The following is a 25,770-nucleotide window of genomic DNA, read 5'->3' as shown; positions in this document are numbered from 1 at the left end:
CTGAAAACTCACACCCCAGAAGTGACTCGAACCCATACTCCCAGGAGCAACGCAACTGGTATGTACAAGACGCCTTAATCCACTTGACCATCACGACCGGACAAAATGAGGTGATAGCCGAGGCTATTTGAACCACCCCACCGCCGGCACTCGGATAGTAATCTTGGGCATAGCATTTTACCAAATCACCTCATTCTTTGGGGCACACGTAGCCTCAAATAGCCTCGGCTATCACCTCATTTTGTCCGGTCGTGATGGTCATGTGAATTAAGGCGTCTTGTACATACCAGTTGCGTTGCTCCTGGGAGTATGGGTTCGAGTCACTTCTGGGATGTGAGTTTTCAGTTGCATATTGTCCTGGGGACCATTCAGGCTTGTTCGCATTTGTGTTCCTCACGTGTGCCCCAAAGAATGAGGTGATTTGGTAAAATGCTATGCCCAAGATTACTATCCGAGTGCCGGCGGTGGGGTGGTTCAAATAGCCTCGGCTATCACCTCATTTTGTCCGGTCGTGATGGTCAAGTGGATTAAGGCGTCTTGTACATACCAGTTGCGTTGCTCCTGGGAGTATGGGTTCGAGTCACTTCTGGGGTGTGAGTTTTCAGTTGCATATTGTCCTGGGGACCATTCAGGCTTGTTCGCATATATATATATATATATATATATATATATATATATATATATATATATATATATATATATATATATATATATATATATATATACTAAACAAAGATACCAAACGTAATCTCATTTGGAAAAAATAAAATTCTCAAGTTTGTAAAATAATGTGATTAAACTTTGCATTAAAATATAATTATCATGAAAATAACCCTATGTGTATATAATGGGTCCGAAGCGGGAGCTTCGAGGCAACCGCACCAACAGTCTCGTTGATCAGAGAGAGAGAGAGAGAGAGAGAGAGAGAGAGAGAGAGAGAGAGAGAGAGAGAGAGAGAGAGACAGACAGACAGACAGTCAAGACAGACAATAGACGACATAACCAGCACAAAACTGGAGCGATTATTCCTGTTATGGCCTCTTGGTGACGTCATCGGGGTCACACTCCCCCCCCCCCCTACCCCCCCCCTCTACACCCCCCCCCCCACCACCACCAATTTAGGTCAGCCGCTAGTGTTGTTACAACCTACACGAGCGGACTAGCCGAGTGCCGACAGGCGTGCCGATGAACACATTGCACGAAGTGAACAACTGAACGCGGACAGGTGATGTGAACAACTGAACGCGGACAGGTGAACGCGGACAGGCGCGGTGGACAGGTGAACGCGGCAGATCTAATCAACAAAAGCATGTGGGTCAGATTTATTGAACGAATGAACGAGACACATGCAGTAAACCAGTGAATGAAGAGGGTGTCAGCAAACAGAACAAACAGAAGGGGGGGGGGTGAACCAAACAGGTAAACCACATCGAGAGTGGATCAAGCAGGCTATTGTTGCTGTTGTGTAAGACTCAGCTACTCGGAATAAAAAAAAAAGTTCCAAAGTAGCACGGGCTATGGCGAGCCCGTATAGTGGACTAAACCCGGCATAGGAGCGCACGGAGGGGGCTGTCTCAACAAGTAGGCAGGAGCAGGAGCCATTATTTACATACATTGTTTACATACATATCTTGGACTGTATTACAGCCCATACACAGGTGTGGATCAGCTGTAACTTGTTTACATTCAAGCAACTGCTGTTTGAGTGTAACTTGAAGCGTAACGGTGCACTGTAACACGGTACCGTGCCTTCCAGGTGCACGGTACACACACCTGTCAGAACGACGGTACAGTGTTGTTGATCAACCAGCCATGATCAACCATCATGTTGAGGTCTACGCTGTCACAGGACGAGATCAACCAACCAGCTCTCTATACGCTGCTACAGAATGAATTCTCAATTATAATTTATTACATAAACAAATACAAGCAAGAAAATGAATATCACGCTGATCTTATTTACTGAAAACATCGACTGGGAGTAATTAATCTAAATAACTTATGTCATTACCTTTTGGTTAATATCGTTGTCATTAACATTCTGATGTTAACTAATGTTAATATTAGTAATAAAAGGGTCAAGTATAATAATAATAGCAACAATGAGATGTATTTGCTTTTGTTTCATGACAGCTGCTTTTGTTGCAGTTTATTAGGTGGAGAGAGAGAGAGAGAGAGAGAGAGAGAGAGAGAAAGAAAGAGAGAGAGAGAGAGAGAGAGAGAGAGAGAGAGAGAGAGAGAGAGAGAGACATGAACCAGGAGTTAGCGAGCTAGTCAGTGAGAAATGCCTATTTGTCAGCGATCACCGATAAAGCTTGGGCCCGCCTGTGTGTTCCGAAGCGTCGAAGCGGCTCACACGGATCTACGCAGGCCTAACAGGGGCTTCACCAGGCTTCAGCAGAGGTTCATGTGATTTCAGCACGGTTTAGCGAGAGCTTTAAGTGGGGGGTGGGGTGGATGGGTTCCTGAAATTTCAGTAAGGGTCTAGAGAACGTTTTCTGTATTCCAGGGCTGGAGTTTCCATAGTTTTCAAAAAGGTTATTAGAGATTTAGAAAAAAAATATGTGTTATGGAGTTAAGGAAGGTTCTAGAATGTTACGTTTTCTTTTTTAAGAATTTGTGAAGCTTCAGAATAAAGCATGAGGCTTCATATTATATCACTAACAGCCCGTCCTCCAAACAAAGACTCAAAAGTGATTCCATGCACCCGCCAAACCCCAGCTGTTTATAGGTGAAAAACGGTTTACACACGACTCACAACTGATTTCGTTCGAACACTTGCGGAACAAGTGCTTCACTGTCGAATTTTGTTCGAACCACAAGTTTGTTTTGTTCGAACTTTTGTTCGAACCACAAGTTTGTTTTGTTCAAATTTTGTTCGAACAAGCATAAATGCTTCACCCACGTACTACAAATTCAAATAATCGCCAACAGAACCTAAACACCTAACCTAACCTAACCTAACCTAACCTAACCTAACCTAACCTGTGCCTATACATGTACATTATGCTAATATATTATAATATTAATTTATATTTGAGAAAATTCCAGGTTTTGCATGAACAGCATGTAAAAATTGATGAATGCGTCTGTGGGGTCGAGCGCTGGATGGAATGGACTTGAGTCGAGGACGGGTTGATCACAAGGCTTCATAATATATTACGAGGCTTCAGAAGATTGCTAAAAATGAAAAATTAACTAATTTTCTTTATAAAGCTGAAAGTTGTCTATGTGATTTTCTTTATAAAGCTGAAAGTTGTCTATATATAAGGCAGCACACCAGGTGCTTTACGACTATCTACAAAGCTTATTAAAGATTATAACTGCTTGACTAAGCTCTCAGAAGTTTCAATTAGCTTTTGAGAAGCTCAAAAAGCCTTGGACGTACTCGTACTTAACATTTGCGATTAAAAATATTTAAATAAAAATAAATTACATTTAAATTAAACTATAACAAATATAATTTAAATTAAATTTAAAATTATATAATTTGTTTGAAATTAAATATAAATGAAAATTAATTTAGAATCAAATAAAAATTAAATTGAAATTAAATGAAAATTAGATTAAAAAAATAGTTAAATTTTAATTAAATATAAAGATGGTCATTATTTACAAAGCTGAGGTCAATAATTAACACCAAGTTAACAGCGGACAAAAAGCAAAAAATAACAATCTATATCGAAGTGTGAAGAAGGCGTGTTAGTGCTATATAGAGCTCACCTATATAGAGCTCACCTATATAGAGCTCACCTATATAGAGCTCACCTATATAGAGCTCACCTATATAGAGCTCACCTATATAGAGCTCACCTATATAGAGCTCACCTATATAAAGCTCACCTATATAAAGGTCACCTATATAGAGGTCACCTATATAAAGCTCACCAATATAAAGGTCACCTATATAGAGGTCACCTATATAAAGCTCACCAATATAAAGGTCACCTATATAGAGGTCACCTATATAAAGCTCACCAATATAAAGGTCACCTATATAGAGGTCACCTATATAAAGCTCACCAATATAAAGGTCACCTATATAGAGCTCACCTATATAAAGCTCACCAATATAAAGGTCACCTATATAGAGGTCACCTATATAAAGCTCACCAATATAAAGGTCACCTATATAGAGCTCACCTATATAAAGCTCACCAATATAAAGGTCACCAATATAGAGGTCACCAATATAGAGGTCACCTATATAAAGCTCACCAATATAAAGGTCACCAATATAGAGGTCACCTATATAAAGCTCACCTACAGTCACCAACCACTTTCAATCCTAACCTTTAGATTGATGAATCTGAAACACCAGATTGAAGCAATCTAAGTTGGAGAAGTGTGTCCAGCAGAGCGAGAGACAGAGAGAGAGAGCGAGAGAGAGAGAGAATACACAAGAAAGAAAAAACGAAGAAAAAGAACCTTCCTTCTACCCTCCCTCCCTCCCTATCCCCTCACCCCCCCCCCCACGGGCTGACTGACTCTGGCTCTAACTTGTGTGAGCTAAGTTAATGAAACAGGCGAAGCTTCCCTCGTACCATCTGATTGAAACCACCGATTCTCCGCTCCAAGTTTTAATTAGATCTGCTAGACTCTTCTTGAGCCTCTGGCTGAGAAGGTGAGAGGGGGAGAGAGAGGGCAGAGAGATGAAGTAGGGGGGGGGTAGAGAGAAGAGGGGGGGTAGGTAGAGGGGGGGGTTAGGTAGGTAGTAGGGAGTGTGTATGGAGAGAGAGAGAGAGAGAGAGAGAGAGAGAGAGAGAGAGAGAGAGAGAGAGAGAGAGAGAGAGAGAGAGAGAGAGAGAGAGAGAGAGAGAGAGAGAGGGGAGAGAGAGAGAGAGAGAGAGAGAGAGAGAGAGAGAAGAGAGAGAGAGAGAGAGAGAGAGAGAGAGAGAGAGAGAGAGAGAGAGAGAGAGAGAGAGAGAGAGAGAGAGAGAGAGAGGGGGGGGGGGGGGGGGGGAGAGAGAGAGAGAGAGAGAGAGATCTCAAGAGTGATCTATCAACCTCTGAAGGGTTATTAAGGCCTATGAACCTCTGGAGGGTTATTAAGGTCTATCAACCTCTGAAGGGTTATTAAGGTCTATCAACCTCTGGTGGGTTATTAAGGTCTATCAACCTCTGGAGGGTTATTAAGGTCTATCAACCTCTGGAGGGTTATTGAGTCCTATCAACCTCTGATGGGTTATTAAGATCTATCATCCTCTGGAGGGTTATTGAGTCCTATCAACCTCTGATGGGTTATTAAGATCTATCATCCTCTGGAGGGTTATTGAGGTTTATCAACCTCTGAAGGGTTATTAAGGCCAATCAACCTCTGGAGGGTCATTAGGTCTATCAACTTCTGGAGGGTTAATACCTAGGGTTATTAAAGCCACCACAATAACTGACCAACCACTAAATATGCTGTATACCCTCGAACATTGTCCAGGACTAAGGTAAACTCTACATATACACACCTGGATGCGTATCTAGAGGTTTACCTCTATATGTATACCTCCCCTTGTTAAAGCCTTTCATCTACGTGTGTACTCCAAGCAGGTCGCCTCTCCTACTCTACACCTTCCAAGAGAGTAAACCTAGTTTCCTTCGTCTCACTCTAATGACTTGAAAGTCGAACCCTTTTGGACCATCGGGGATCGAACACCGACCAAGCAAGACGTGAGATCACCGCTCTGTAAGATTAAGACTACTAGATTAAGTAGTTATACCTCCTCTCTCTCTCTCTCTCTCTCTCTCTCTCTCTCTCTCTCTCTCTCTCTCTCTCTCTCACTCTCTCTCTCTCACTTCACTGTACACTTGAAATAGGACCTCAAGTGGGCAACAGAAAAGTATTTTCTTGTTTTGTTTCTTAAGCAACATTTTGTTTTTGTATCATACTGGTTATATACAGATTTTTTTAAATCTGTTTTATTTGTTTTTTTTAATCCTTGCTAATCCTGTTTCCCGTTCACTATCACATTACACAGATGTAAAGGTTTAGAAAAGCCATCTTTAGTGTATTTGTCAACACTCAACTGCTAGTGTTCAGTCCAAATTGTGAGTGTGCGAGTGTGTGTGTGTGTGTGTGTGTGTGTGTGTGTGTGTGTGTGTGTGTGTGTGTGTGTGTGTGTGTGTGTGTGTGTGTGTGTGTACTCACCTATTTGTGCTTGCGGGGGTTGAGCTCTGGCTCTTTGGTCCCGCCTCTCAACTGTCAATCAACAGGTGTACAGGTTCCTGAGCCTATTGGGCTCTATCATATCTACACTTGAAACTGTGTATGGAGTCAGCCTCCACCACATCACCCCCTAACGCATTCCATTTGTCAACCACTCTGACACTAAAAAAGTTCTTTCTAATATCTCTGTGGCTCATTTGGGCGCTCAGTTTCCACCTGTGTCCCCTTGTGCGTGTTCCCCTTGTGTTAAACAGCCTGTCTTTATCAACCCTGTCGATTCCCTTGAGTATCTTGAATGTGGGGATCATGTCCCCCCTAACTCTTCTGTGTGTGTGTGTGTGTGTGTGTGTGTGTGTGTGTGTGTGTGTGTGTGTGTGTGTGTGTGTGTGTGTGTGTGTGTGTAGGGGGCTCTTCGTGCAACATGTTTAAACAATGGTCTTATTATTACCCTCTGCATTAGTTCCATCCACAAACAATAATGCTGAGTTTCACCCCTGTAGTCTAAAAAAAATAAAATTTACCACAAATTATTATTAGTAAACAGGAAAGGTCCCAGGACAGAGCCCTGAGGCACTCACTCTGATTTCTTCATCAGGTATTGAAGGCACTGATTTCACTTCATTCATGCTGAAGTCTATGCTAATCAGACCCATTCAGCACTCCTCTCTCCCTATGCTTCTTTCTCCTATTCCAGTTCAATGTTTCCTTTCCCAGTCGCCTTCCCCTTCCCACCGCCTCCTCCCCCTTTCCTTAATTGCTCTACTGACCTCATCCAAACTCTCCGAATGTAAAAAGCCGCCACAGGACCACAGAAAATATATATATATGAGGGGGCGAAATGCAGTAAAGATTTTGTATAATCAAAACATGTGTTGTGTATACGGTGTTCTCACCTCCTGTGGATGCTGGGATTTACCTGTGGATGCTGGGATTTATCTGTGGATGCTGGGATTTACCTGTGGATGCTGGGATTTATCTGTGGATGCTGGGATTTATCTGTGGATGCTGGGATTTATCTGTGGATGCTGGGATTTATCTGTGGATGCTGGGATTTATCTGTGGATGCTGGGATTTATCTGTGGATACTGGGATTTATCTGTGGATGCTGGGATTTATCTGTGGATACTGGGATTTATCTGTGGATGCTGGGAGTAATCTCCTGTGGATGCTGGGAGTGAGGTGTGGATAGATGGCAAAGGAGTAATCTCTCTCACTCTCTTCTTTCACTTCTATCTTTCTCTCCTCCTTATTTTTCCCATTCTTCATCCCTTCTTTGCCTCTCCATCATCCTTCTTTCACACTATTCCCCCCTTCCCCCCTATCTTCCTCAAGCATTATATTCCACTATTCTTCCCTTCAGGAAGATAACATGTCTCAATGTCTCAAGGAAAACGCGAGAAGAAGGGTAGGGGGGAAAAAACCCGGTGAGAACCCTTTTACAAACTATTTCCACTTTCTTCCCCAAACAATGGTTCCCCGCCATGTTTTTGCCCGGTGAAATATTTCCAACGGATGGGAGCATTTGTCCAGCAAACATGGAGGAGGAAGCTGGGACCGGTGCGTGGGGCTAGTCTGTTTACCTTACCCAGCTGACTGGTAGGGGGCTGGCTGGCTGGCTGGCTGGCTGGCCTTCTCTGTGGCCACCGTCCTGTCTGTGGTCTCTGTGGGCCAGTCTCGTGTCTGTGGGACAGCCTCGTGTCTGTGGTCTCTGTGGCCACCCTCGTGTCTGTGGTCTCTGTGGCCAGCCTCGTGTCTGAGGTCTCTGTGGCCAGCCTCGTGTCTGTGGCCAGCCTTGTGTCTGAGGGCCAGCTTCGTGTCTGTGGGACAGCCTCGTGTCTGTGGGCCAGCCTCGTGTCTGTGGTCTCTGTGGCCACCCTCGTGTCTGAGGTCTCTGTGGCCAGCCTCGTGTCTGTGGTCTCTGTGGCCACCCTCGTGTCTGAGGTCTCTGTGGCCAGCCTCGTGTCTGAGGGCCAGCCTCGTGTCTGTGATCTCTGTGGGCCAGCCTCGTGTCTGTGGGCCAGCCTCGTGTCTGTGGGACAGCCTCGTGTCTGTGGGCCAGCCTCGTGTCTGTGGGACAGCCTCGTGTCTGTGGGCCAGCCTCGTGTCTGTGGGACAGCCTCGTGTCTGTGGGACAGCCTCGTGTCTATGGGACAGCCTCGTGTATGTGGTCTCTGTGGCCAGCCTCGTGTCTGTGGTCTCTGTGGCCAGCCTACGAGGCCCTCTACGAGGGCCTCGTAGCCTGGTGGATAGCGCGCAGGACTCGAAATTCTGTGGCGCGGGTTCGATTCCCGCACGAGGCAGAAACAAATGGGCAAAGTTTCTTTCACCCTGAATGCCCCTGTTACCTAGCAGTAAATAGGTACCTGGGTGTTAGTCAGCTGTCACGGGCTGCTTCCTGGGGGTGGAGGCCTGGTCGAGGACCGGGCCGCGGGGACACTAAAAAAAAACCCGAAATCATCTCAAGATAACCTCAAGATAAGCCTCGTGTCTGTGGTCTCTGTGGCCAGCCTCGTGTCTGTGGTCTTTGTGGCCCCCGTCCTGTCTGTAGTCTCTGTGGCCACCGTCCTGCTTGTGGTCTTTGTGGCCCCCGTCCTGTCTGTAGTCTCTGTGGCCTTCGTCCTGTCTGAGGTCTCTGTGGCCACCGTCCTGTCTGTGGTCTCTGTGGCCCCCGTCCTGTCTGTAGTCTCTGTGGTCACCGTCCTGTCTGTGGTCTCTGTGGCCACCGTCCTGCTTGTGGTCTCTGTGGCCATCGTCCTGTCTGAGGTCTCTGTGGCCCCCGTCCTGTCTGTGGTCTCTGTGGCCCCCGTCCTGTCTGTAGTCTCTGTGGCCACCGTCCTGCTTGTGGTTTCTGTGGCCATCGTCCTGTCTGAGGTCTCTGTGGCCATCGTCCTGTCTGTGGTCTCTGTGGCCACCGTCCTGTCTGTAGTCTCTGTGGCCACCGTCCTGCTTGTGGTCTCTGTGGCCATCGTCCTGTCTGAGGTCTCTGTGGCCACCGTCCTGCTTGTGGTCTCTGTGGCCATCGTCCTGTCTGAGGTCTCTGTGGCCACCGTCCTGTCTGTGGTCTCTGTGGCCATCGTCCTGTCTGAGGTCTCTGTGGCCACCGTCCTGTCTGTGGTCTCTGTGGCCACAGTCCTGTCTGTGGTCTCTGTGGCCATCGTCCTGTCTAAGGTCTCTGTGGCCACAGTCCTGTCTGTGGTCTCTGTGGCCACAGTCCTGTCTGTAGTCTCTGTGGCCACCGTCCTGCTTGTGGTCTCTGTGGCCATCGTCCTGTCTGAGGTCTCTGTGGCCACCGTCCTGTCTGTGGTCTCTGTGGCCACCGTCCTGTCTGAGGTCTCTGTGGCCAGCCTCGTGTCTGTGGTCTCTGTGGCAAGCCTCGTGCCTGTGGCCACCGTCTTGTCTATGGTCTCTGTGGCCAGTCTCGTGTCTGTGGTCTCTGTGGCACCCGGCCTGTCTGTGGTCTCTGTGGCCCCCACAATCCCCACCATCCCCTCCCTCACTCAAGAACCCATTCCTCTCCAACCTCAGCTGCACAAATGCCCCTAGCCCGTAGCCCCTAGACCTTAGCTCCTAGCCCCTAGCGCTTAGCCCCTAGACCCTAGCCCCCTAACCCCTAGCCAGCCTAACCCGAAGCGGACCTGGGTGGCTGTAGGAGGCCAGAAGGACTATTTTATTAATAATTTTATCTTACCTCTATGGAAATAGGGGCGTTAATGGAGTGGGGGAAGGAGGAGGAGGGGAGTAGAAGACTTAGGGAAGGTAGGGAAGGGAGGGAAGAAGGGAATAGAGCAAGGGAAAGAAGAAGAAGAAGAGGTAGGAAAGGGAAAGAAAGCACGTTACTCAGCCTTCAACGAGTTCGGGGCAGGCTCCAGAGGATGATGAAAGGTCTGTCTTGAAATATTCAGACGTGCGCTTATACCTGTTTAGGAAGGAAAGGTGGGGGGGGGGGAGTGAGGGAGGGGGGGAAGTGAGGGAAAGGAGGGGGGGGAAGTGAGGGAAGGGAAGGGAAGGGTCTCGCTACATAGCACTTGGAAGATACACGATGGGTTATGAGGAGGATATATCGACGAGATATGAGGACGATATATGAACCGGTGTCTCGATCACTCGGACCATCGTGGGTGAGTATAGGAAGGGGGGGGGGTAACAGGTGAGTGGTGAGTAGTGCGGGTACTCAGTGTAGAGGTAGAGCTGTGCGGGAGAGCAGTGCGGGTACTCGCTAGGTAACCCAGATTCTTGGTTTGCAAAACGGGAGCAGTTTAGAAAGTGAGCTACTCTAGTATAGTTTCTCAATTGTGTGTTGTGTGTGTGTGTGTGTGTGTGTGTGTGTGTGTGTGTGTGTGTGTGTGTGTGTGTGTGTGTGTGTGTGTGTGTGTGGGTGTGTGTGTGGGTGTGTGGGTGGGTGTGTGTGTGTGTGTGTGTGTGTTTACTAGTTGTGTTTTTACGGGGGTTGAGCTTTGCTCTTTCGGCCCGCCTCTCAACTGTCAATCAACTGTTTTACTAACTACTTTTTTTTTTTTCCCCCACACCACACACACACACCCCAGGAAGCAGCCCGTGACAGCTGACTAACTCCCAGGTACCTATTTGCTGCTAGGTAACAGGGGCATTCAGGGTGAAAGAAACTTGGCCCATTTGTTTCTGCCTCGTGCGGGAATCGAACCCGCGCCACAGAATTACGAATCCTGCGCGCTATCCACCAGGCTACGAGGCCCTACCTCGTAGGGCCTCGTAGCTCGTGGGTGTGTGGGTGTGTGTGTGTGTGTGTGTGTGTGTGTGTGTGTGTGTGTGTGTGTGTGTGTGTGTGTGTGTGTGTGTGTGTGTGTGTGTGTGTACTCACCTAATTGTGTCTGCAGGATCGAGCATTGACTCTTGGATCCCTCTTGGATCGGTTGTTTACAGCAATGACTCCTGTCCCATTTCCCTATCATACCTAGTTTTAAAATTATGAACAGTATTTGCTCCACAACCTGCTCCTTAAGTGCATTCCATTTTCCCACTACTCTCACGCTAAAAGAAAACTTCCTAACATCCCTGTGATTCATCTGAGTTTCAAGCTTCCATCCATGTCCCCTCGTTCTGTTACTATTCCGTGTGAACATTTCGTCTATGTCCACTCTGTCAATCCCCCCTGAGTATTTTATATGTTCCTATCATGTCCCCCTCTCCCTTCTTCTTTCTAGTGTCGTAAGGCACAGTTCCCTCAGGCGCTCCTCATACCCTCATATCGTAGCTCTGGGACGAGTCTCGTTGCAAACCTCTGAACCTTTTCCAGTTTCCTTATATGCTTCTTCAGATGGGGACTCCATGATGAGGCGGCATACTCTAAGACTTTTCTCACGTAGTCAGTGTAAAGCACCCTAAATGCCTCCTTACTTAGGTTTCTGAATGATGTTCTGACTTTTGCCAGTGTAGAGTACGCTGCTGTCGTTATCCTATTTATATGTGCTTCAGGAGATAGAATAGGTGTTACGTCCACGCCCAGGTCTCTTTCTCGCGTCGTCACAGGTAGGCAGTTCCCCTTCATTGTATACTGTCCCTTTGGTCTCCTATCTCCTAGTCCCATTTCCATAACTTTACATTTACTCGTGTTGAACTCTAGTAGCCATTTCTTTGACCATCTCTGCAACCTGTTCATGTCCTCTTGGAGGATCCTGCAATCCTCATCTTTCACAACTCTTCTCATCAACTTTGCGTCATCCGCGAACATCGACATGTAGGACTCTACTCCTGTAAACATGTCGTTAACTTATACTAGAAATAGAATTGGTCTCACTACCGATCCTTGTGGTACTCCACTCGTTACTGTTCGCCAGTCCGACTTCTCGTGCCTTACCGTAACTCTTTGGCTCCTTCCTGTTAGGTAGTTCCTTATCCATGCTAGGACCTTTCCTCCCACCCCCGCCTGCCTCTCGAGTTTGAACAGCAGTCTCATGTGCAGTACTGTATCAAAGGCTTTTTGGCAGTCCAGAAATATGCAGTCTGCCCAACCATCTCTGTCCTGTCTTATCCTCGTTATTTTATCATAGAATTCCAAAAGGTTTGTTAGGTACGATTTCCCTGTCCAGAACCCATGTTGATGTTTGTTCACAAACCTAATGTTCTCCAGGTGTGCAACCAGTCGTAGCCTAATTATTCTTTCCAGTATTTTACAGGGGATGCTTGTCAGTGATACAGGTCTATAGTTAAGTGCCTCTTCCCTATCGCCTTTCTTGAAGATCGGCACGACATTTGCCTTCTTCCAGCAACTGGGCAATTCTCCCGACTTAAGTGACTCATTAAAGATCATTGCCAGAGGCACGCTGATGGCCTGCGCTGCTTCTTTTAGTATCCACGGTGATACTTTGTCTGGTCCAACTGCTTTAGTTGCATCCAGTGTTGTCAACTGTTTCATTACCTCCTCTGCTGTCGCCTCTATATCTGATAGTCTTTCATCTAGGAGTAATCCCTTCCAACAATGGGAGCTGCTCAGGCTCGGTAGTGAACACTCCATGGAAACTTGCATTCAGTTCCTCGTAGATTTCCTTGTCACTTTCAGTATATGCCTCCTCTGTTTTCCTTAGTCTTGTCACTTGGTCGTTCACCGACATTTTTCTTCTTATATGACTGTGTAGTAACTTAGGTTGTTTTTTCGTTTTGATTGCAATATCGTTCTCATAGTCCCTTTCCGATGTTCGTCTTATGTTAATGTAATCGTTCCTAGCTCTGTTGTATCTGCTTCTGTTGTCCTCTGTTCTTTGTCTTCTGTACTTCCTCCACTCCCGCCTGCTGGCCATTTTTGCTACCTGACACTGTCTATTAAACCATGGGTTATTATATTCCTTCTTATTTTTTCCCTTTACTGTTAGTATGAATCTCACTTCGGCCTCCTGGCATTTCCGTATGACTAGGTCCATCATGTCTTGGACTGTTTTTCCTCTAATTTCTTCCTCCCACTGCACTTCTCCCAGATAGTCCCTTCCCTCCTGTAGTCCCCTTTCCTGTAGTCAACTCTCCTTTCCCAGACCTCTTGTCCCATGGTCATAAGTTTGAATTCTATCATGTAGTCAAAGACTAGGACACAATGGTCGCTGGCCCCTAGAGGTATTTCATGCTCCAAATTCTCGATGTCTTCTACGTTCTGGATGAAAATCAGGTCTAATAGGCTCGGTGCATCTCCTCCTCTTTCCCTTGTGTCTTTCTTCACATGTTGTGTTAGGAAATTCCTATTTATAACATCTACTAACTTTGCTCCCCACGTTTCGTCCCCTCCATGGGGATTCCTTGATTCCCAATTTATCTCTCCATGATTTAGGTCCCCCATGACCAGCAGCTTCGCTCTCATTCTGTGGGCTAGTGTTTCTGCCTTCTGCAGTTCATATATGCATGCCTTGTTGTTGTCATCATACTCCTGCCTGGGTCTTCTACTGTTTGGTGGGGGATTGTAGATTACCAAGATCACAATCTTCCTCCCATCTACTGTCAGAGTTCTATGTATGAAGCTTGTGCACTCATTGGTAACTCGATTTCCCAGGTCTTCAAACTTCCATTACCGCTTTATTAGGAGTGCCACTCCCCCTCCCTGTCTCTGTGTCCTCTCTCTTCGTATCACCTGGTACCCCTCTGGAAAGATTGCAACTGAGATCATGTCATTTATTTTAGTTTCCACAATTGCAACTATGTAAGGATCTGCCTCACTCACTTTTTCTTTTATCTCTTCTGTTTTATTAGATACCCCATCAGCATTGGTGTACCAAACCTTGAGTTTCTTCATGGAAACTCTTGTACCAAAGTTCGCCCTTTCTCTGGGGGTCTGAGGGGATCTGGGGGGTGTCTGGAGTGAATGGGGGCTGGGGGAATCCGGGGGGGGGGGTGCGTGTGTGTGTGTGTGTGTGTGTGTGTGTGTGTGTGTGTGTGTGTGTGTGTGTACGTCCGTACGTCCGTGTGCACTGAACGCTACGAAGGTAGAGCAGGTGTTTGATGGAGGGAGAAATTAAGTCTGGTTACCTGTACTGAACTGTGGAGATATGTATTCACGAGGCAAAATATTCACTATATACAGATGCTCGTGGGTCGCATACTGCAACACACACATACACACACACACACACACACACACACACACACACACACACACACACACACACACACACACACACACACGCATACACACACACACACACACACACACACACACACACACACACACACACACACACACACACACACACACACACATACACACACATACACACATACACACACACACACACACACACACACACACACACACACACACACACACACACACACACACACACACACACACACACATACACACACACACACAGACACACACACACACACACAGACACACACACACACAGACACACACACACACACACACACACACACACAGACACACCGCTCACGTGCAAAGCTTGCAAATAATTGCAGACAATCTGAAATAATATGCAAATTCAGTCTCTGGTAGGGATAGAACGGATTGAAGGAACGGTGCCTAAATCCCTTTGACCACTGGGAATCGAGCTCCGACATGCAAATAACGCGGATGAGGTCTGTCTCCACCCACTTAACCACCAACTGAACCTATGAGAATACCACCTCCCTCTTTTTCACATACACAAACACACAAACACGACGTTGAAGTTGGAAAAAAATATTGAAGTAACCAGACCTATTTCATCACCATTTTCATCAGTTTATACCAGACTTCTTAAGACAGACTTAGTCCGAAACGTTCAGAAATGGTAAATTAGAAATCTCCTATGAAGTACACTCAAGTATTCCTCTTGATTCAACTTTATTCGGCTCAAATGAAACTGTCAAAATCTTCACCAAAACAGAACAAAACTGAATGACCAGAAGCCGGTGAACCAGAGCACAGGTGATGTGTATGTCCAAGAAATATAATTCATTAAGGTGCTTGATCTTAGCTAAATACCCGTCTAGAAGACCAAGACATTCTTTTGAAGTCTCACAACATCACTTAATCTATCTCTAAAAAGACTGTCCCACAGAACTCCACGCAACTCCTTTCAGTTAGACTACTAGATAAATGTCCTGAATCTAACGCAGATGACATTTTCGGACGCCCTTCCTCGTGTATTGTAGTGGGGATCTACCAGAGAGTTTGAGAGACGCCGTGACGATTCGTAACTATTTATCATCTATATGTCTATCGATGCAGCCAGTTAAATCGATAATATGGGGAATAACCATTTCACGCAAGTCCCATTCCCTATAAAACAGCCCCTCCCCCCCCCCCAAAAAAAAAAGTGGAATAATTAGACAGAGATTGACTGCAAGGTGTGAGAGCTTCTCATTCTAGGGATTTTCTATTAGCTGACAATAATTTTTCCCCCATGGCCATTCACTTCGATTCACTGACCTTTGGAAATGGGGAAGCCCATCGCCTTCCTACTGCGTATAACTAATGACCATCAAACCATACTGCTGTGGTAGGCTGATATACAGGTAGTGAACTCTCAGGTAGATGACAGCTCTCACGCAGGCGGGAGAGCTGTCATCTCCAAGGGAGACTGAGAAAGCCGTAAGATACGAAGCTCTCGGGGTGAAAATGTACTCAAGGACCTGAAGGAGCTTTTAATAAACTAATACATTCTAACTACCATTAAATGTATTGAATTGTCTTGAGAAAAATAACTTGCATCGTGTATTGAATGAATAGCTTTTTCACAAATGGTATTATGAAAGAAAATCCTCATGGGAATTCAGAGAAAATCTGAAAGTTTTCCTTCGATATCTTTCATTTACTTCTTTCATTGCTATGGTATCATAATATTGCCAGGAGTGGCCTCGATAACACAGCTAAATTACATTTTAAATGTAATTTTCTCTCTTAATTTTTCAGCGGGATCACTTGGGCGGAATGAGCGTCATCTGAGCCTACCTGAGAACATCTGAGCCTACATGAGAACATCTGAGCCTACATGAGAACATCTGAGCCTACATGAGAACATCTGAGCCTACATGAGAACATCTGAGCCTACATGAGAACATCTGAGCCTACATGAGAACATCTGAGCCTACATGAGAACATCTGAGCCTACATGAGAACATCTGAGCCTACCTGAGAACATCTGAGGCTACATGAGAACATCTGAGCCTACATGAGAACATCTGAGCCTACATGAGAACATCTGAGCCTACATGAGAACATCTGAGCCTACATGAGAACATCTGAGCCTACATGAGAACATCTGAGCCTACATGAGAACATCTGAGCCTACATGAGAACATCTGAGCCTACATGAGAACATCTGAGCCTACCTGAAAACATCTGAACACACCAGAGAACATCTGAGCCTACCTGAAAACATCTGAACACACCTGAGAACATCTGAACCTTCATGAGAACATCTGAACCTTCATGAGAACATCTGAACCTTCATGAGAACATCTGAACCTTCATGAGAACATCTGAACCTTCATGAGAACATCTGAGCCTACCTGGGAACATCTGAACCTTCATGAGAACATCTGAACCTTCATGAGAACATCTGAACCTTCATGAGAACATCTGAACCTTCATGAGAACATCTGAACCTTCATGAGAACATCTGAGCCTACATGAGAACATCTGAGCCTACATGAGAACATCTGAACCTACATGAGAACATCTGAGCCTACATGAGAACATCTGAACCTTCATGAGAACATCTGAACCTTCATGAGAACATCTGAGCCTACATGAGAACATCTGAACCTTCATGAGAACATCTGAACCTTCATGAGAACATCTGAGCCTACATGAGAACATCTGAGCCTACATGAGAACATCTGAGCCTACATGAGAACATCTGAGCCTACATGAGAACATCTGAGCCTACATGAGAACATCTGAGCCTACATGAGAACATCTGAGCCTACATGAAAACATCTGAGCCTACATGAGAACATCTGAGCCTACATGAGAACATCTGAGCCTACATGAGAACATCTGAGCCTACATGAGAACATCTGAGCCTACATGAGAACATCTGAGCCTACATGAGAACATCTGAGCCTACATGAGAACATCTGAGCCTACATGAGAACATCTGAGCCTACATGAGAACATCTGAGCCTACATGAGAACATCTGAGCCTACATGAGAACATCTGAGCCTACCTGAGAACATCTGAGCCTACATGAGAACATCTGAGCCTACATGAGAACATCTGAGCCTACATGAGAACATCTGAGCCTACATGAGAACATCTGAGCCTACATGAGAACATCTGAGCCTACATGAGAACATCTGAGCCTACATGAGAACATCTGAGCCTACATGAGAACATCTGAGAACATATACATAACACACTAGAGAACACGGATAAATCACACTAACATGAAACTTATCAATGAAAACATCAACTGGGATATACGAGAGGGGACTCGAACACGCGACCAAGAGACGCCAGCCACTGAACCACCCACCAAATCAGACTGGCCCAATGCTTGGCTCCAGCAGCTGGGAATCCCTAGAACGAGGGTTCGAGTCGCCTCAAAGCCCCTAGTTGCTTTTCTCAATAATAATAACCCGTCTACAGCATCTACAAGACCGTCTAGAGAGCTTCTAGACGGCATCTGTCTGCATTAAGACAGACGAAGAATGAAGATGGACACAAACCAACAAACCTGAAGTATAAAGAAAATGGAAATACTGAACCAGTAAAAATAAGACGTGTAAATAAAGATAGAGAATCACCAGAGGAATGAATGGGAGGAACGAAGCTTGGGGAAGTGAGTTGACCAGACCACACACTAGAAGTTGAAGGGACGACGACGTTTCGGTCCGTCCTGGACCATTCTCAAGTCGATTCAGCCACGTTATTGTGACTCATCGCCTGCACTTGGGGAAGTGAGAAACGTGAATGAACAGCATGTTAAAAGGACAACTGAATCATCTAAATTAACAGGAATTAACCTACTGGAGTCATTAAGCAACAAACAGGTAGAGGAAGCAGTAGATATATAGCCTCTTAATAGCAACATTTTAACAGTGACAACTTTCCCAAAAGCTAAAAAAAAAAAAACACATGTATTATAAAACCAAACAAGAAAAGCTTTATCCGTCCTTGTAGGATAAAACAGAACCCCCTAAAAGAACCCCGAAATAACACCACCACTACAATAATGCTATTCGCAACATCATGCACCAAGACATTATTCACAGACACAACTCTTACTGCTTCACTATCTTCAGCGTTCCCGCCAAAAAAAAGGTAAATAAACACATCCCAAAAATAAAAGGCGAAAAAAAAATCATGTGGATGGAAATGTTCCCGATAGCTGATTGGTTGAGAAACCCGAGACGCGACCAATTAGCCCCGCCCTCGCACCGTCAACAGACCAATAAAGAGAGTGGTCGGCGTTGATTGGCTAGCGAACACAATCCCTTGACCCAGTATCAAGTTTCCTGGACAGACTCAGAGAATACGCGGGAAATGCTTAAAGAACATGTAACGTCCATCCATTATGAAAAGAAAGTCAAAAACAAAACAAAAAAAAACCATTCCCCCCCCCCCCCAAAAAAAAAAAAAAAATATTCCTCCAAAAAAAGTTAAACTATTCCCCTCAAAAAAGATATTGAACAAAAGCGAATGAGAACCAAACAACAGAACTCTGAATCAAAATAAGGAGAAAGTCACAGGGAGAGATAGAAAGCAAATAATACCGAGAGAGAGAGAGAGAGAATAGACAAAAGAGGAACTGGAATAGAGTCCAATAGAAAGGAAGGTGTGGAGAATGATGGGGAGTGAGAGGAGATGCTGGGGCATGTTGATATAAGCATCTTGGGTAAAGAGAAGACTTGCATTCCTCTTTAGAGGTTATGAAAGACCCGCTTGCATGGGATACAAGAGGTCACCACCACCACCACTACCACCACCATCACTACCCACTACCACAGTCACCACCACCACTACCAGTTACCACTACCCACCACCACCACTACCCACTACCACAGTCACTACCATCACTACCCACTACCACAGTCACCACCACCCACTACGCACTACCACAGTCACCATCATCACTACCCACTACCACAGTCACTACCCACTACCACAGTCACCACCATCACTACCAGTTACCACTACCACCACCACCACTACCCACTACCACAGCCACCACCATCACTACCCACTACCACAGTCACCACCACCATCACTACCCACCACCACATTCACTACCACTACTCACCACCACCACTACCCACCACCATCAATACCCACCACCACAGTCACCACCACTACTACCACAGTCACCACCACCACCACTACCCACCACCACAGTCACCACCACCATCACTACCCACCACTACTCACCACCACCACTACCCACCACCATCACTACCCACCACCACAGTCACCACCACCACCACTACCCACCACCACAGTCACCACCATCACCACAGTCACCACCACCACTACAGTCACCACCACCACAGTCACCACCACCATCAGTCACCACCACCACCACAGTCACTACCACCACTGCCACAGTCACCACCACCACTACCACAGTCACCACCACCACTACCACAGTCACAACCACCACTCCCACAGTCACCACCACCACTACCACAGTCACCACCACCACTACCACTGTCACAACCACCACTACCACAGTCACTACCACCACTACCACAGTCACCACCACCACTACCACAGTCACCACCACCACTACCACAGTCACCACCACCACTACCACAGTCACAACCACCACTCCCACAGTCACCACCACCACTACCACAGTCACCACCACCACTACCACAGTCACCACCACCACTACCACAGTCACCACCACCACTACCACAGTCACAACCACCACTCCCACAGTCACCACCACCACTACCACAGTCACCACCACCACTACCACAGTCACCACCACCACTACCACAGTCACCACCACCACTACCACAGTCACCACCACCACTACCACAGTCACAACCACCACAGTCACCACCCCCACCACAGTCACCACCACCACGGCCACCAGCACCATCATAGTCAACACCACCACCACAATCACCACCACCACCACAATCACCACAATCACCACCCCCACCACAGTCACCACCACCACAGTCACCACCACCACCACGGCCACCAGCAGCACCACAGTCACCACCACCACACTCACCACCACCACCACAGTCACCACCACCACCACCACACTCACCACCACCACACTCACCACCACCACAGTCACCACCACCACCACCACACTCACCACCACCACCACAGTCACTACCACCACCACAGTCACCACCACCACCACCACAGTCACCACCACCACACTCACCACCACCACCACAGTCACCACCACCACCACCACACTCACCACCACCACCACCACACTCACCACCACCACCACAGTCACCACCACCACGGCCACCAGCACCATCATAGTCAACGCCACCACCACCACAATCACCACCACCACCACCACCACAATCACCACCCCCACCACAGTCACCCCCACCACAGTCACCACCACCACACTCACCACCACCACCACACTCACCACCACCACCACCACCACACTCACCACCACCACCACCACCACCACCACCACCACAGTCATCACCACCACCACAGTCACCACCACCACCACCACCACCACCACACTCACCACCACCACCACAGTCACCACCACCTCACTCACCACCACCACACTCACCACCACCACCACACTCACCACCACCACCACAGTCACCCCCACCACAGTCACCACCACCACACTCACCACCACCACCACAGTCACCACCACTACCACCACACTCACCACCACCACCACAGTCACCACCACCACCACAGTCACCACCTCCACTACCACATTCAAAACCATCGATATTTCGATACATTTAATCAACCTTCGAAAATCCCAGGCCTACCAGTATCCTCCCCCAAAGCCTACCCCCAGGGGTCAAGCCCCATCCACCACGTAAGGAATATGAAGGCCTACCCACCGTGGGAGGCCTAATTGGGCCGCAAAACTAACTTACTAACCAGCCAGTCTACCTTAGTCCAGAACGTTACTCAAGACTAAGGTAAACTCACAGAGAACCTCGCGTGTATACTCATGACGAATATCTTGACGAATTTGAACCATTAATTCATTAGACATACGCTGGACGAGCTCCGAACTAACGTACACAAAAATGGCATTTTTTCCCACTGGGAAAAAGAAAACAAAAAAAATGATAACAGGGAATCATCACTACGTCTTAACTAATGAAGAAAACAAAGGAGTGGATGATAAAGTTGACTGTCACCAACATATAATTAGAGTTTACAGCAAATATCAATACAAATCCACGTGAAATGTATTATCAACGCATGAAGGAAGATAGTCCACTACGGGCTCACCATAGCCCGTGCTACTTGGAACTTTTTGTTCCAAGTAGCGAATCTTAAACAACAACAACAATTAAAGAAGATAGTGTAGATGGCGTTTCTTGACCAAACCCCACGCATCAGAAGATGAAGAGGCGACAGAGTTTCGGTCCGTCCTGAGACCATTACCAAGTGGTGTGTGGTCCAGGACGGACCGAAACATCGTCATCTTCAGGTGTGTGTGTGTGTGGTTTGGTCATTATGCCTTCAGTCCCGTTATTGTGACTCAACATCTGCATATAGCAGGCATTTAATGCTCCAAAGCTGTAAAACGCTGCACATTTGGAAACAGAAATAGATAAGTGATCAGACAAGTCCCCCCCCCCCCAAAAAAAAAAAATAAACGTACACAAGTAAGCAGAGACTGAGAGAGAGAGAGAGAGAGAGAGAGAGAGAGAGAGAGAGAGAGAGAGAGAGAGAGAGAGAGAGAGAGAGAGAGAGAGAGAGAGAGAGAGAGAGAGAGAGAGAGACCTTGGAGTGATAGAGAATCTGAAAGACAAATAGAACTCCGGCGTTCACTACCAGAGTTTACGAATTTAGGTCAGAGAACGTTAGTCAGAGAACGCTGTCCTAAATCAGCCCGCTTTATTAATGCGTTCTAGTCTTGAGTATTGCAGAATTTTGGGTCACATCTGAGAAAATATATCGACAATGTATATATATATATATATATATATATATATATATATATATATATATATATATATATATATATATATATATATATATATATATATATATATATATATATATATATATGTCGTACCTAATAGCCAGAACGCACTTCTCGGCCTACTATGCAAGGCCCGATTTGCCTAATAAGCGAAGTTTTCATGAAATAATTGTTTTTCGACTACCTAACCTACCTAACCTAACCTAACCTAACTTTTTCGGCTACCTAACCTAACCTAGCCTCTAAAGATAGGTTAGGTTAGGTTAGGTAGGGTTGGTTAGGTTCGGTCATATATCTACGTTAATTTTAACTCCAATAAAAAAAAATTGACCTCATACATAATGAAATGGGTAGCTTTATCATTCCATAAGAAGAAAATTAGAGAAAATAGATTAATTTAGGAAAACTTGGCTTATTAGGCAAATCGGGCCTTGAATAGTAGGCTGAGAAGTGCGTTCTGGCTACTAGGTACGACATATATATATATATATATATATATATATATATATATATATATATATATATATATATATATCTTCCAGTAGCTGGCATAACTAGTATGCTTTAACCCACTACGCCATCAGACCTTACAAAAGAAGTAGATAGTTCGAGATATATATATCTCAAACATCTCTACCTCCCGAAGGCACCAGATGAGTGAGGGGTCAATCTGCAATTTTCGTCAAGCCACTGTCAATGTGAGAGAACTCGAGATATATATATCTCGAACTATCTACTTCTTTTGTAAGGTCTGATGGCGTAGTGGGTTAAAGCATACTAGTTATGCCAGCTACTGGAAGGTAGTTGTGCTTTCTGGGTTCGAGTCCCACTGGTGGGTGTTGTCCAAAGATTGTTTATCTTCACTTGTGGTTTATGCAAGTATAGGCTTATATATATATATATATATATATATGTACATATATATATATATATATATATATATATATATATATATATATATATATATATATATATATATATATGTACATATATATATATATATATATATATATATATATATATATATATATATATATATATATATATATATATATATATATATATATATATATACACGAGTTCAACGCCAAAACCAATGCAGACACGTATTTTATCTTACGAAAACTGCCTCTTAAAACCTAACTTACATCGTCTCGTGAGCAGAAAATGACAAGGTTACAGCTATTAAATATTTCTAAGTATTTAAATCCTCAAGGGATATTACAAGGTTTTTTTTTAATATTAGTGGAAAAGATTTTGTGTGGTACAGAAATCACGTGTGGAACAGTTTACCACGATTTACTGTGTGATACAGTAATTACTTATGTAACAGTTAACTCTATACAACGTACTAATAAGGCCGTTGTCTTCACGTAGTGAGACTTACGCAACGGTGTGGAGATGGTCATTAAGCTAATTTGAAATTGGTAAGAGAGACAGGCAGAGACTGAAACATTGACAGACAAAGGGGGAAACAGACAGTTAAACAGAGGTGGAAACAGAGAGAAACAGAGAATAGATAATTTTTTTCCCCTCCTGAATACCCGTCCAAAACAAGGTGTTGGTAGGCAATGGTTCAGCAGTTTGCTAACCCTCAGAGTAGTCACAGGTGTTACAGGTGTTACAGCCTTAGGGACGTTACTCTCAGAGCAGTAACACAGGTGTTCAAATCACAGGTGTTTATGTAACAAGCGAGGGAATAACCCCATCGATAATTAAAGCCACCGCAACAGAAGATAAATTTAAAGAAATAAAATTAACATATCTCAATGGGCACATTTTGATCACCTGACCAAACTTAATAAAAAAAAATAATGTGGTACTTTTTTTTGCATCACGGTTAACAAAAATAATTTATATTATCCCGCCACAACCCGACGTTTTTAATCTAATTAAACAAAAAGTTTGGCAAATATAAATTCCTTTTCACATTAATTACGTTTAAATGAAATCAATGTAAAATTAACCCCCAAAACTCTATTCATCAGTTAATCTGAATAACAAAATAATGAATTATAAAATACTCCTGATGTGGTCATTATATATATATATATATATATATATATATATATATATATATATATATATATATATATATATATATATATGTATATGTATATATATATATATGTATATGTATATATATATATATATATATATATATATATATATATATATATATATATATATATATATATATATATATATATATATATATATATATATATGATTGAATCAATGATTCTAGTACGAACCTTTTCTATTACTCATCATCATCTTCGTCTTCTTCTTCACGTGGATAAGTGAAGAAAAAGAAGATGAGGCCATTAGGGAAGTCGAAAAATATATTTTTTAACGATAATTTTTAATATTTTATTGGGCCTGACGCGTTTCGTTGGAAGCTGTCAACATCTTCGGAGGCAGGAGGAGAAGCAGATACAACAAATTATCATGTTACCAGTTGACGAAGGCGGGGCCCAGGAGATAAGGTGTGGGCTGGATTATTTTATTATCGTGGACCTGTGGGTGGGTGGGATGTAGCAAAGTATAAGCTGGATGTTGTGATAGTTGAATGACAATGTTTGATATGTAGTGCTTCGGCTATGTCTAATCTCCTATGGTTTTATCTGGCGACTATTTCGGCGTTGATGGTAGCAAGATATCTCTGGGGAGATGGTCTGGCTGTGAGTAGAAATAGTTTAATATTTAACAGTACCTGGTTGCAAGTGCAATGACAGGCGTCGTGAAAGAGGTGTTGTTGTCTTGCCTATATATTGAAATCGTTGGGATTGTCGGTCCCCTTTATATTCCTGTAGTATATAGTGAGCTGTGTCTTCTGGTTAGTGTTGTAGGGGATGACACAGACAGGGACAGTCGGGGTAGAGACACAGCAAGACACAAACGAGGACATTACAGACAGACACAGACAAGCAAGATGCCTCTGGATCGGCCCTGGCAGAGAGGAGGGGGTAAGGGAAACATGACAGACTAAGCTGAAATGCTCTCTCAGCCAGATAACAGCACATCGTCACTTGCCAGAGCTGCTGGTAGCAGGAGGGGGTGGAGAGTGCCATGGGTTGGGGGCAGGGAGGAGGTTGCCATGGTTTGGGGCAGGGACGGGGTTGCCATGGGTTGAGGCAGGAGGATTGGTGGGGGCGTGGGGGAGGTGTGTGTGTGTGTGTTTAGGAAGAGTCAGATGGTTGTTATCGGGGGTAGGGAAGGTTGAAGGGGGTGGTTGCATGGGAGGAGACAGGTAAGGGGGTGCAGGTAGAAGTTGAAGGAGGTGGGGGGGGAGAAGAGGTAGGGATGATCAGAGGTTGTGGAAGAAGCAGGGTAGGAGCGGGTTGTGGTTGTGAAAAAGGGAGAAAAAATGTGGTGGGGGGGGGCCTATGATTAAGGGTCTGGAGCCATTCCTGCAGGCAACTGAAGCTGCTCTATTATATTAATGGTTGCCATGTTGTTCTTATCAAACTTCTGTCTGGGTCTCGTGTCATTTAGTGGAGGGTTGTAAATGACTGCCACTATTATCTTAGGTC

The 25,770-nt window shown here is 45.0% G+C and overlaps 2 protein-coding genes across 2 annotated transcripts; both read right to left on the bottom strand.

The window, feature by feature from the left end:
- Positions 1–3,443: 3,443 nt before the first annotated feature.
- Positions 3,444–6,810, bottom strand: LOC138364377 (uncharacterized). The gene is made up of 4 exons (XM_069323993.1): positions 6,736–6,810; positions 4,294–4,309; positions 3,844–4,203; positions 3,444–3,448 (listed from the first exon to the last, which is right to left on the bottom strand). The coding sequence occupies exons 1-4, from the start codon at positions 6,808–6,810 to the stop codon at positions 3,444–3,446; spliced, it is 456 nt and encodes a 151-aa protein (XP_069180094.1).
- A 1,801-nt stretch (positions 6,811–8,611) lies between these two features.
- LOC123751723 (sarcoplasmic reticulum histidine-rich calcium-binding protein-like) lies at positions 8,612–24,562 on the bottom strand. Its single transcript, XM_069323992.1, has 4 exons — positions 24,490–24,562; positions 21,226–21,342; positions 17,790–17,797; positions 8,612–9,682 (listed from the first exon to the last, which is right to left on the bottom strand). Exons 1-4 carry the CDS (start codon positions 24,560–24,562, stop codon positions 8,612–8,614), a joined length of 1,269 nt encoding a protein of 422 aa, XP_069180093.1.
- Positions 24,563–25,770: the final 1,208 nt, after the last annotated feature.

The sequence above is a fragment of the Procambarus clarkii genome, chromosome 13, assembly GCF_040958095.1.
Source record: "Procambarus clarkii isolate CNS0578487 chromosome 13, FALCON_Pclarkii_2.0, whole genome shotgun sequence".
Classification (NCBI taxonomy): domain Eukaryota; kingdom Metazoa; phylum Arthropoda; class Malacostraca; order Decapoda; family Cambaridae; genus Procambarus; species Procambarus clarkii.
This window is presented reverse-complemented; position numbering and strand designations above follow the sequence as displayed.